The 12,313-nt window shown below is 46.5% G+C and overlaps 1 protein-coding gene across 1 annotated transcript; it reads right to left on the bottom strand.

Moving 5' to 3' along the window:
- Window positions 1-933: 933 nt before the first annotated feature.
- On the bottom strand, window positions 934-3,778 carry LOC124794948 (protein distal antenna-like). Its single transcript, XM_047258661.1, has one exon. It carries the CDS (start codon window positions 3,086-3,088, stop codon window positions 1,961-1,963), a length of 1,128 nt encoding a protein of 375 aa, XP_047114617.1. The 5' UTR covers window positions 3,089-3,778; the 3' UTR covers window positions 934-1,960.
- Window positions 3,779-12,313: the final 8,535 nt, after the last annotated feature.

Below are 12,313 nucleotides of genomic sequence, written 5' to 3'. Positions count from 1 at the left end.
TGCATATTTTCATTCTGGGGTAGGTTTTATAAACATACATATTAGAAATATGGATTGGAACTGTCAGTCACAATTTTTATGTACTCTGAATGTTATACTTCAGTTAATAAATGACAAGTGCCACAAATGCAGGTTTTACTCATTAAAACATATGACTACAGAAAAGAAAGTAAATAGATAACTAAAAATGATGCAGTGCAAGTTTTTAAAAAAAATATTCTTATATTCTTCAGATATTTCACATCAACAATCAAATTTGTATACAGTCAGAAGACTTACATTTTCAGTATTATGACATAAGAAAATGCTCTATGTATTTTGTCATGACAAAATAGTTGTCATTCAATGTTATATATAAATTAATTGCGCACTAACTGAAAAATATAATTATTGTAACCCTGAGATCATAGTTTAAGTAACAATACTTAAATACATGAATAATGCAAAGTTTCAGTCATTCTATCACAAAATAAATCCAGCAATATTTGCACAGAGGAAACTATATGCAGATATTTTTTTCTCTCAACAAAATCATCAATAGTTATTTCTTAACTGCTACAGAAAATGGTCTGTACATCCATCAAGGTGAGCAAAGTGCCATATCCTGAACTCTCAACATGGAAAGGGTGTGCAGATTTCATCTCTGACCACTTGCAGTATGAACCATTGGACAAACCCACACAGCTGGTAAGTTTCACCTCCAAATATTCAAAGGAAAATCTGAGTACAAAACTATTTATCAAGCAAATTAAATGTGACAATTTAAGGAATAGACATAAGTGGGATAACTCTTGCAATATATACTTCATTTCTTGAAATAATTCTTAGAAATATGTGATAGCAAGATAATCCTACATCTTGCAGACCTGTCTTCACCTTTCCCTCTGTTAAGCTGTGCACAATGATACAAAAAAGTTGGACTACTTTCGTTACTGTCAAAGTGGTTTTTTTTGTGTGTGTGTGTGTGTGTGTGTGTGTGTGTGTGTGTACCCAGAAATACAGTAATATGGTTTTGCTCACTGTATATTCAACATAAAATTTTATATAAATTCATAAACCAAAATACAGAACTGGTTACACAGCCTAAAGACATTCTAGTAACATCCCGCAAATCAGTTTTAACGTCCCACTAAACAAAATATACTTTGGCATGTCAGTTACTGTATGGAAACAGTTAAGGGGCAATAATATTTCAACTGCCTGGTTTTCTGTGACAACTAAAGCGATTAACACAAATTTATAACAGAATTGTAAGTTGAACACTTATTGCTAAATGTCAATATCAACACAAAATTGCAGCAAATTTAAACCCGCGCAGTAACAGTACCTTTAGTGGTGCCTGGGCCTTCGTATGACAGCATCGCTATTAGTAACTCATTTTCTGGAGGATTTTAACCTGTGGATAGTTTAGTAAATCATTAAGGCTATATACGAAACGTTTCAACGACAAGAATAAAAACAGTAAAAAACGTTTCAACTTCGTCACACTTGTGTTTACGTGAAGAGTAGTGGCGCAAGTGGCCGGCGCCTCAGTGCGCAGGAACTGTCAGAAATTTTACAGGAACATATCTGTGAAAGCGCTACAAAACAGCGATATCGTTAGTCAAAAACTGACTACTGAACTGCCGGTTTTTATATGCACGTTGTACCCAACGCTACAAAACAAATGTAACAGCCTTCTCCTAGAAAGCATTAATAAAATCATGTCCAAAGCGATAGCGTTCCTTAAATTAATATTACGCAATGTCAAGAAACATTCAAACTGTCGAGGAGTGAAAAGTCTACACCCTGAAAAACACGACCGACGTTGATTACATACAGTACAACTGCTGCACCGAATATCAACAACAAAACAGGTAAAGCTTCACTACAGTTCCTTCCCACGTAAGGGAGCATAATCCATTTGTTGCTCCCTCGAATTAACGTCACAACACCGCGGTAAAAACGAGCTGCGTACCACTTACTTTCTCCTGGAGCGCGCTTTTTTCGTTTTTGTCTGTCTCGCACGTCGATCGGCGCACGCCCGCACATTGTTGAGCAAGTAGCGAAACTGAAGAATCTGCATAGCTGTGATGCTAGGATCAGAGCAGCATTCCAGCCACCGGAGAAACTTCTCTCCGTGCGTCACGGCCTCCGCCGCCGTTGCAGGTGGTTCGTCCGACTCGTCCAGCTCGTCGTCCTCGTCCGACGATCCGTTGTTGTTGCCGGCGCTGCCATTCGCGTTCGTACCGTTACTGGCGCCGCTATTGTGCTGGTCGTGGTGCGTCGTCGCTGACGTATTGGTATTTCCGTGATTGTTGTTGAATGCAGGAGCGACTGCAGCCAGGTTATTGTTGTTATTGAGAAGCACGCTGTCGAGAAGCGCCGCTGACCTGGAGGCCGTGCCGCCCCCACCACCGTTTAGCGCCGCCCCCGCAGCCCTGAGGTCCGGTGCGGGAGCGGCTGTAAGAGCCGCCAACGGATCACCGGGATATTGCGTGTAGCCGTATCGCTTATACCAACGCCAGAACCATCCGGCGTTGGCCGGTGCCGCCGCAGACGCTGCTCCCCCGGCGACGCCGCCTCCGCTTCCGCCGTTGGCGACGGCCGCTACTGCCGCCCCAGCGGCCGCTGCTGCTGCCAGCTTGTCCGCCGCTGCCACTGCGAACAGCTGATTACTCACATGCTGGTGGTCCTGTTTCAGCCAGTACCACAAAGAATCCTCTATATCGGAAGCGGCGGCGACGGCAGCGACAGAAGCCTTCTCGTCATCGGACGCCGTCCTCATTCGTTTAATGGCTGGATGATCACCGGAGGTTCCTTGTTCCACAAGTGCGTCAAGTTCTGCTAATTCTGCGGCACCGCCCGAATGTTGAGAGTCCGGCGTTCCACCACCACCTCCACAGGACTGCGCTACGTTACGCAGCTTGTCTTCGCTTTTGCACCAGCCTCGCAGTGTCGACTCGGGCACACCGATGTCGCGTGCCACAGAAGCCTTCGACTCCCCATTGTGCACACGCTCGATCGCCTCTAGCTTCTCCAGCACAGACAGCTGGCGAATGGGCCTTTTAACAGGCACTAGCGACGGCGCAGTCTTCGCGCTCGCCATGGCGATGCGCCACGCCGCCACGATATCACTGCCGGCACACAGTGTTACTTGTGCCTAGGACGACAAACGAGAACAACAACAACAACACAGTCACACGAAGAGTGAGCCACTCGCTAAAACACGACAATAATTTCAAATCTGTCTGCTGCTGATATACTCTTGTCGAGTTAATAACAAAGATATATACCTCTGCAGGCAACAATGTTTACTTCTTGCAGTGGCAACACGCGTCGGTCGACACACGAAACTTTACATGAGTACGCGTCACACTGCTGACTGCTGCTGGAGACGGCGTGCGCGAGTCCTGTTGTTCGTCCACGCCGGCGTCGTTACTTCCGCGGCTGTGGTGATGCTGGCAGCTCCTCACCTGCTACCGGTGTCAGCGGAAGTACGTGATACTTTTCGCCACCGGACAGTACGTCTCTCTAGCAGCTGCGCAGAGGATTTGCGAACGACGACGACCGTGTACACGCTGTAACTGTCTTCTCGGTTTGCTGTTCAGCTGCGATCGCTGCCACGGTCAGTTGGGGACTGGCCGGTCAGGCAGACAGAAAGACGGCCGGAAGGTCCTTTGTCCGATCAATACCCCCCGAGTGTTGTGCCGCGACTGGACGCTCGGCGAGAGGGAGCACGGCTGGCGAGCTAGCCGGCTGGCAGGCGAGCGGGTAGGCTGGTAGCGTTACCAGGCAACGCGGCCCGCGGACTGAACGCGCCGTGCCTCGCGAAGGGAGGGGGCAGGGCGCCGCGCCGCGGACCCGCCGGCGCAAGATGGCAGCACGGCTGCCCACGCGGCCCGCGGCCACAGGCCGAGCGTCGCGGCAACCTGTTTTTCTTCCCTCAGTTTTCCTTCCCTCCTCCGTCCCGCTTTCTCCCGGACTTTCCTTCTCCTCCCTTTCCGTACGCCCGCGCTTTCCGCCTCGCAGGCAGCGACGGCGGGGGCGCGCGAGCCGCGCGCAGTTCGGACGCCGTCCCTTGCGGTCTTGGGCCGCGCAGGGGCGAGGGCCGCTTCAAATTTAGCACGTCCCGCGATTTATCCTCCCGGCTGGCAGGCGGCGCCGCCTTCCTCCCGCTGGCCTTTACCTAGCGGCTCGGTCAGGCGGCAGCCGTGCTCAAAGTCGTGTGACGGCTAGTTTGCCAGGAACGCACGGGCGGTGCTATGAACTGTTCGGAAAGCGTCTGCTAACACTGCATTGCCGTTTTGAAGAGAACCGATAATTCATAATGCGACAAAAATCAAATACCAGAAGTAGATCCCATTTCGGGCGTTTCGCAATCTGTTAAAAGGACGCTAAAATTATGAATGCCGTTATAATTGCATTTCGTAGAAAATACCAGTGTAAATGTAGACGTTGATAAGACAGAAATTGGGCATCAAGAGATAGGCCAAATGTCCAGTATGGGGCAAATCACCATGTAAAGCGTATGCTGTTATTTGTGCCGTCTATGATGAACTTTTTTTTGCCAAAATGATAACAATACTCGCGCGTGGTAAACTGTAAGTGTCCAAGTCAGACATGCCAAGTAAGGTAGTAAGGTGCTGTAATGACTAACAGTAAGACACACCGAAGTCGTATTCAGAAATAGTGGTTTTCAAACCTCAACACAGCGATCATGAGTTTGTTTCCTATATCACTCAAAGTGACTATTGGGCAGATTCCTAAAAAAAAAAAAGGGAAAGAAAAAAAGAAAAAGGCCTTGTCTAGTCCTACGGCTATCATCCCGTCTCTCATGACCTCGACCTTCCGCACATTTTGACCACGATAACTGTTTCAGCAATTTAATCCTTGGCTCTGTCTCACAGAACATACCCATCTTTAATGCCCTGTAGGCACAGAACTTTGAGAAGCATGGCTGGCGGAAAAGAAATTTCCGGGCGTTGAGGGCAGGGTCATCCAGTAATAAAGTTTCTTGCTTGATCTGTATCAGTTGGACAGATACCTCGCTGTTTCGCAAGTATCCAACAATAGTTTTCATAAAATACGCCATAACTTGCGCTTCCGCCGAGTAGTCACTACTATCCCAGCCGATGTCTTTAACGCCGCGCGGTGTGGCCGCGCAAGTAATCCGCGCGGTTTGAGGCGCCATGTCACGGATAGCGCGGCCGCTCCCGCCGGAGGTTCGAGTCCTCCCTCGGGAATGGGTGTGTGTGTTGTTAGCATAAGTTAGTTTAAGTAGTGTGTAAGTCTAGGGACCGATGACCTAAGCAGTTTGGTCCCTTAGGAATTCACACACATTTGAACACTTGATGTCTTTCACTATCTCGAACGTATTCACTTCGCGCAGCTAAAGTTCTGTAGCTTGATTTACTCCTTTTCCGCCAGACTTCTTCAGCTCACACCGAGCGAGGTGGCGCAGTGGTTAGCACACTGGACTCGCATTCGGGAGGACAACGGTTCAATCCCGCGTCCGGCCATCCTTCTTTAGGTTTTCCGTGATTTCCCTAGATCACTGCAGGCAACTGCCGGGATGGTTCCTTTGAAAGGGCACGGCCGATTTCCTTCCCCATCCTTCCCTAATCCGAGCTTGTGCTCCGTCTCGTTGTCGACGGGACGTTAAACAGTAATCTCCTCCTCCTCCTTCTTCAGCTCACCACTGTCTTACAATAATTTTTGACGTTAGAGCGATTTGAATGATGCTGTGAAGTGCATGTATGGTCTTTATTTTACGGAATCCCCTTTTTCCAAGAGCTCAGTTTCCTCCCAATCAATGAACGGGTTGTCATTTGTATTTATTAATGACAAAATGAAGTACTCATGCTATGGCTCAGAACACCGTTTTAGGAGCGGTAATACTGGTGGTGTAATATCCCAGCCAACTAGAAGTAAATTTGGAGTTAGCGCCACTTCGATATCGATGTCACTATCACCGACCAGGATAGCCTTATTCAAAGGAATGAAACTGTAACCGGGATGAGCTGACGAGGAATCGACTGCTCCTCCTGCTGTGTCAGATTTTCGCGTAAGTGGCTTTTGCATGTTACTATCTTGTGATAAGCCACTTTCTACATTTCAGTGTCTAAAAGACCGAGAACGAGTAGTAGGTAAACAGCAAAACTATTGTTAGAATTCAACATCTTGTCGACAACATGCTCAACAGGATTAGAATACAAGTTGAGCCCCTTTCAAGGGGAAAGGAAATGATTATAGTCTCTTGTACTGATTTAGAACACAGACCCAGAAGAGCACACAAAACGACATTTTGTAATTTCCTTGCTTTGGCTTCCTAGTGAGAGAACAGTGTCTCGAATCGGAAAGCAGATGTCGGATGAATCGAAGATGAGTCGCGAACCTTACCAACTTGTATACATATTTTTCGTTGCCCTAATAAACGTTGAAGTCTCTTTTGGATTAATTCTGGCACTACGAAATTAACGACCATTAAGTTGAAGTTTTATATCCTTTATATGAAAATAAACTGAAATTTCCGTCATGCGTACGATTCCTGTATTAGTTACATTAATTCTTCATTTAAAGTTGTTCCCAAATGTAGACGCCATTGAGACAGATTTTTTCCAGAAATATGTATGCAAAAGCTAGAAAAGAAGGACATTAGCATCGGTTTTTTCTTTCGTTTGGTGATTACTTGTATTACTATCCCGTAGCATTGCATCCGTAAGTGCTTTGCCTGCTTATCTCACACGTTTCCGAATAGCCGCGAGCGAGTAGAAAAGGTTTTACTATTCCTTGAGGGTACTATACTGTAGTTCATGACTCTAACCATAAAAAATATAAAAGTCAGACTGCTTGCATCGTGTAAGCTACTCTAGTGGAAATGGTGAAGGTGGAAGACAGGGGGCGGCACAAACTTACACCCATCTGTCAGGGGCCGTATGATTATTCGGAAAGACTCGTCCTTAGTGTTTCTTCGTGTTTGCCACATGTCGAATTTCCGCTACAAGAACTGTAAATTGCAGGGTACTGGCAGGCATTCTTGGTGTAAAACGCTTTGACTTGTATGCATAGAATGATGTGTCTTGAATGTGTCACTGCCTCCTACACCACATTACCCACCTTTTTAAGACTTCTTGTGGAAATTTCTGTGAGGCTATAGCAGCTACCCACGAACGAGGTAACTTACAAAATCCGCACGCGCCCTCTAGTTTAGTGTTGCTCCTCAGTGTGGGATCCTCACTAGACAGTTTTGATGGAGAAAATAGATGAGATACGAAGAAGAGCAGCCCTTTCCGCCACAGGTTTGTTTTGTAAGCGCGAAAGCGTCACGGGGATGCTCGGCCAATTCCAGTGGCATACGCTACAAGAGAGGGTCTGCATGTCGCGGTGTGGTTCACTGTTAATATCTGGAGGACTTACGTTCCTGGTAGAGTCAACCGACGTATTACTTCCTGCTACGCGTAGTTTTCGAAAATAGCGTGAAGTAAATTTGGAGAGATTCGAGCTCACACCGAGGCCTACCCACAGTCGTTCTTCCCGTGCATCATTCGTAACTCAAAGGAAAGAGGGGGAAGAATCAGTGGTACACGTACCACCCTCCACCTACGGTAAATTGATTTGTTGAGTATGTAGATGTATAGGGTCTTTTCGTTTGTTAACGCGTATTTCATAACGTTTACAGTACTTATGTTGACCGTCAGCTCATATTCTTTCAATAACTTCTTTGTCATGAAGTCTGATTGCCACGGCCACAGAAGCCAGCTGAAAAGTGTTATGCTCAAGACACAAGTTGGCACGATTTACAGACGCACCAGAGCATTTACCGACGCCTCTCTCTCTGTCTCCCTCTCTCTCCCTCCCTCCCTCCCTCCCTCCCTCCCTCCCTCCCTCCCTCTCCTCTTCCCGCTGAATAACTATTTGCCATTTAAGAAGACATAATGCGATACGTCGTTACTGCGCACATATCTTTATAGTACGACTCTTTCGTGTCAAACGTCTCTTACCGTGACAAGCCATAATTCAAAAATGATTCTATTTTGTCCTGAAATAATCGTTACGGATATACAGGGTGTTACAAAAAGGTACGGCCAAACTTTCAGGAAACATTCCTCACACACAAAGAAAGAAAATATGTGATGTGGACATGTGTCCGGAAACGCTTACTTTCCATGCTAGAGCTCATTTTATTACTTCTCTTCAAATCACATTAATCACGGAATGGAAACACACAGCAACAGAACGTACCAGCGTGACTTCAAACACTTTGTTACAGGAAATGTTCAAAATGTCCTCCGTTAGCGAGGACACATGCATCCACCCTCCGTCGCATGGAATCCCTGATGCGCTGACGCAACCCTGGAGAATGGCGTATTGTATCACAGCCGTCCACAATACGAGCACGAAGAGTCTCTACATTTGGTACCGGGGTTGCGTAGACAAGAGCTTTCAAATGCCCCCATAAATGAAAGTCAAGAGGGCTGAGGGCAGGAGAGCGTGGAGGCCATGGAATTGGTCCGCCTCTACCAATCCATCGGTCACCGAATCTGTTGTTGAGAAGCGTACGAACACTTCGACTGAAATGTAGCTCCATCGTGCATGAACCACATGTAACGGCACATGTTCTAGCAGCACAGGTAGAGTATCCCGTATCAAATCATGGCGGTGAATCGAGGAAGTACAGTACATACTGACGAAACTAAAATGAGCTCTAACATGGAAATTAAGCGTTTCCGGATACATGTCCACATAACATCTTTTCTTTATTTATGTGTGAGCAATGTTTCCTGAAAGTTTGGCCGTACCTTTTTGTAACACCCTGTCTAACTAGGTGCTGCCTGGAGTGAGAGTGTGATTTTGTGAGAGAATTTGAATGGACGCTGCATTCCCCAAAAATAAACTCACCTGTCGTCATCGGTTTACAGAATTTAGTGCGGAGCAAAATTATCAATTTGTATCGTAATATTTTTCATACAGGACCATTTGTCACATTTCCGTCTTAATTATATTCTAGACTCTAAAGTAGGAAATCAGAATCGCAGTGACTACTAAACAATTTTTGTAGCTACTCAGCAGTGTTTGTTTCCTTGTTTTGTGAAGTTTCGCAATGAGGCTTGCACGGAACTAGTCAGTCATTCAGGGTTGCACTTTGGGAGTCACAGCCTCGCATTACACGAAATAGACAGCAAGGCTCTAGTTAACTACTAACTGTTTAGCGACATCTTGGTCCACGTAGCCTGTTCAAGAATGTGAAAACTGCGCAGTATAAAATGAAATCGAAACGATACAAGATATTATTTTAAGATTTATTCTTGTAGAGGCTGTCGCAGTACAGTTTGTGAACAAGAGTTCACAACTTCTCAGTGTCATGTACCGAGCATGTTTTATATTGACCGTAAATCTGGTACAGAAACATACATAGCTATTAATCAGTATGTCACACACGCATAATCAACTGATATGAGACACTAAAACAGTGAAGAAACTGCACGCTAATATGAGTACCACTAATCTTCATCTGTGATTTATCGTATGTATTCTGCTGGAATGGACATGGACAACCAAAAGAGAATGCTTTATATCTCATATTCTATTCTTGTTTCATATTCTTTAAACAGTTCCCCACTGGATCGAATTTTAAGTAATTACGTCTGCTACAACAGTCTGAATTGCAAAAATCAATCCTTTCGTACTTCCATTCAAACAAATATTTGGCGGAGGCCTCTTTGTACCTCCACTCATTAATTTTTTTTGTCAAGCTGCTAGTCGTTTACAACACGTTTCAAAAGTACGAAGTTTTTGTCTGGTTCTTTACCAGCCATTTTGTATTCTCTGACGAAGCGTTTCACTGATGGGAATAAATGCTAATTAAAAAAGTGAAAAAATGGCTCTGAGTACTATGCGACTTAACTTCTGAGGTCATCAGTCGCCTAGAACTTAGAACTAATTAAACCTAACTAACCTAACGACATCACACACATCCATGCCCGAGGCAGGATTCGAACCTGCGACCGTAGCGGTCACGCGGTTCCAGACTGAAGCGCCTTTAACCGCACGGCTACACCGGCCGGCTAAAAAAGTGAAGACTGGTCATACAAATAAAAACGTAACTGATTAAATCTGTACAATGCGCAGGCAATCCGGATGTTCCTGCACGTCCTATCCACTTATGAAGGAAATATTTATTCAAGACATTTCTGGCCAGTGGAATGGAAAGAGGTCTCTCTCTCTCTCTCTCTGTGTGTGTGCGTGCGTGCGCGCGCGCGTGAGTGACCGCGTGTGTGTGTGTGTGTGTGTGTGTGTGTGTGTGAGAGAGAGAGAGCGTATGTGTGCGTTCGTTTGGGCCCTATCTACTAGCGATCTGAGTCCCATATTTTACAATCACAATGCGTAGAGAATGCTCGATAATTCAATACAAAATCTTCGGAAGTCCATTCTACTGTCTGGAATGAGGAAACGTGTTCAATGAATATGAACAAGATACCTTGTGTTTCACGACCTGGGAACCGATGGAGGACAGTAAGTGTGCCGTGTACGGAACCTGTGACGAAGATCCAGTAAGATGGATGCTTCTTATGGCACCAGTAGGAACACAAATGGCATAACAATGTGGCAGAAAGAGCCGGACCTCTTGAAAGATGCCTGGACTCCAAGGGATCAGTTGATCTTGTATGTAGAAGCCTATCAACTTTCGTTTGATGGAGTAGCTGGATGCTACAAACGCTGAATGTCGGCTGCTTTCCGTGAAATTTTGGTGTACTGCCGGTTGTTTGTAACTTGCTGACGGATATGTAGTATACATCTGAAGACAGTCCGATGGCTCTGCGTCGAATTATCGTCGCAGCGAGGCACAGACATCTGGCATGTCGTCCGAAACTTCATGGAAGCATCTGTGCAGCGGGAAGTTTTAAATTTCACAATGTCAATAGTGGTCCACAAAAATCCATTATTTCCAGATCTGTGGTTCTGGTAGACTGACTTATTCTTTCTGTGTGAGATGTACACCATTTGTTGCGCAATGGGCGACTCATGCTACATCACATGAATGTGTACGAAGAAGTACGTTTTCTGGAAACTTTTGCAAGTGCTACTCGGAAACTTATACGAATGGTTTTTGCGAGAATCAAAGTCTGATAAAGCAACTACTAATGTGACTATAGGCAGGGATCTTAATACCAACGTTTTTTGCTTTTGTTCAGCTTCATGTGCGCATATTACTGCAGTGTTCAGATCGATTAACTTCAATGCGTCAGGAATAGCCTTGTGACTGATTGGACAACTGACAGAATACAATTTCAGAGGTTTGAAATTCGACCCAGATTCGCGCAGGTATTTTTTCCAGCACTCAATGTTGACTTTCGCTTGTAGCAGTACCCTGTGCCTGTGAGAATCTAAGGTGCATCTTGGTTGTTGGAGGCGAGGCAAACTACAAAGGCCTCGCACCGTGTCGTCCAAACCAACCTCCGTGTAACTTTTAGGTAGACGAGTCTCCACTGAATACCAGCAAATTTGCCTACACTAGGTAGAAGAAGGGCTCAGCAGCTTTTTTCACTTCATTACAGGCATCATGTGTTGAGGTACTATTTAAATCGTGTTCAGTGGGCTTCGTTTTGCGTATACTGCTGCCGTCCGCCGTGGCGCAAGAAGGACGGCGGCAGTCCCTTTAAAACTTGCGGCCGGATCGGCTCGGCATGCGTGGCGGCCGCGTGACGTAACGCATTCCGCGTGCGCCAAGTCTCCTCTCTGTCGCCTCGCCTCTCCCGCCAGCAGCCGCCGCCGTCGCGCTCCGTTTTTCTGGGCGCACCGTGCCGCCGCCGCCGCCGCCGCGACCGTGACGTAATCCCCGCAGTACAGGCCTGTCCGGCCCGCTGAGTCTGCGCCGCCAGGTAAACAACTTCCCTTCCTTTCTCCACCACCTCTGCTTTTTATTTTACGTGAGCGGCGGCACGGACGCTGACAACGGCAAACAGACGGACTCGTGAGGACGGGAGGAAGAGGAGCTAGGGAGAGAGCGCAGCTAGCTCACGTGTTTTATCTCGGTGGCTGGCGTTGTCACATGGGAACGACCAGTCCGCCAGGGGACGGTACGTACCTTGCACCCTGCCGTGTGCGTGGTTTTCGTCGCCCTTCCTTTGCCCTCACCTCCTTTCTCGCCTTTTTTTTTTTCTCCGCGCTCTCTTTTGGGTTCCGCGCAGTGCGGCTGTCTGGCGGCCTGTGAAACGAAAATTTGCATATTCGCAGGATCCGTTTTAGCCCCGGTTCGCGGGAGCGGTGTCGTCGAACTGGTTGGTCGTGGACCTGGTGCCACCGAGCTTCGGATGCTATGGCGCACGGAAAC

Source organism: Schistocerca piceifrons, chromosome 4 (genome assembly GCF_021461385.2).
Source record: "Schistocerca piceifrons isolate TAMUIC-IGC-003096 chromosome 4, iqSchPice1.1, whole genome shotgun sequence".
In the NCBI taxonomy this organism is placed as follows: Eukaryota; Metazoa; Arthropoda; class Insecta; order Orthoptera; family Acrididae; genus Schistocerca; species Schistocerca piceifrons.
Note: the sequence above shows the minus strand (reverse complement) of the source record. Positions and strands in the feature narration are given on the sequence as shown.

Coding starts and splice junctions, on each gene's coding strand:
- LOC124794948 (XM_047258661.1), bottom strand. CDS start 3,088: ATGGCGAGCGCGAAGACTGCGCCGTCGCTAGTGCCTGTTAAAAGGCCC.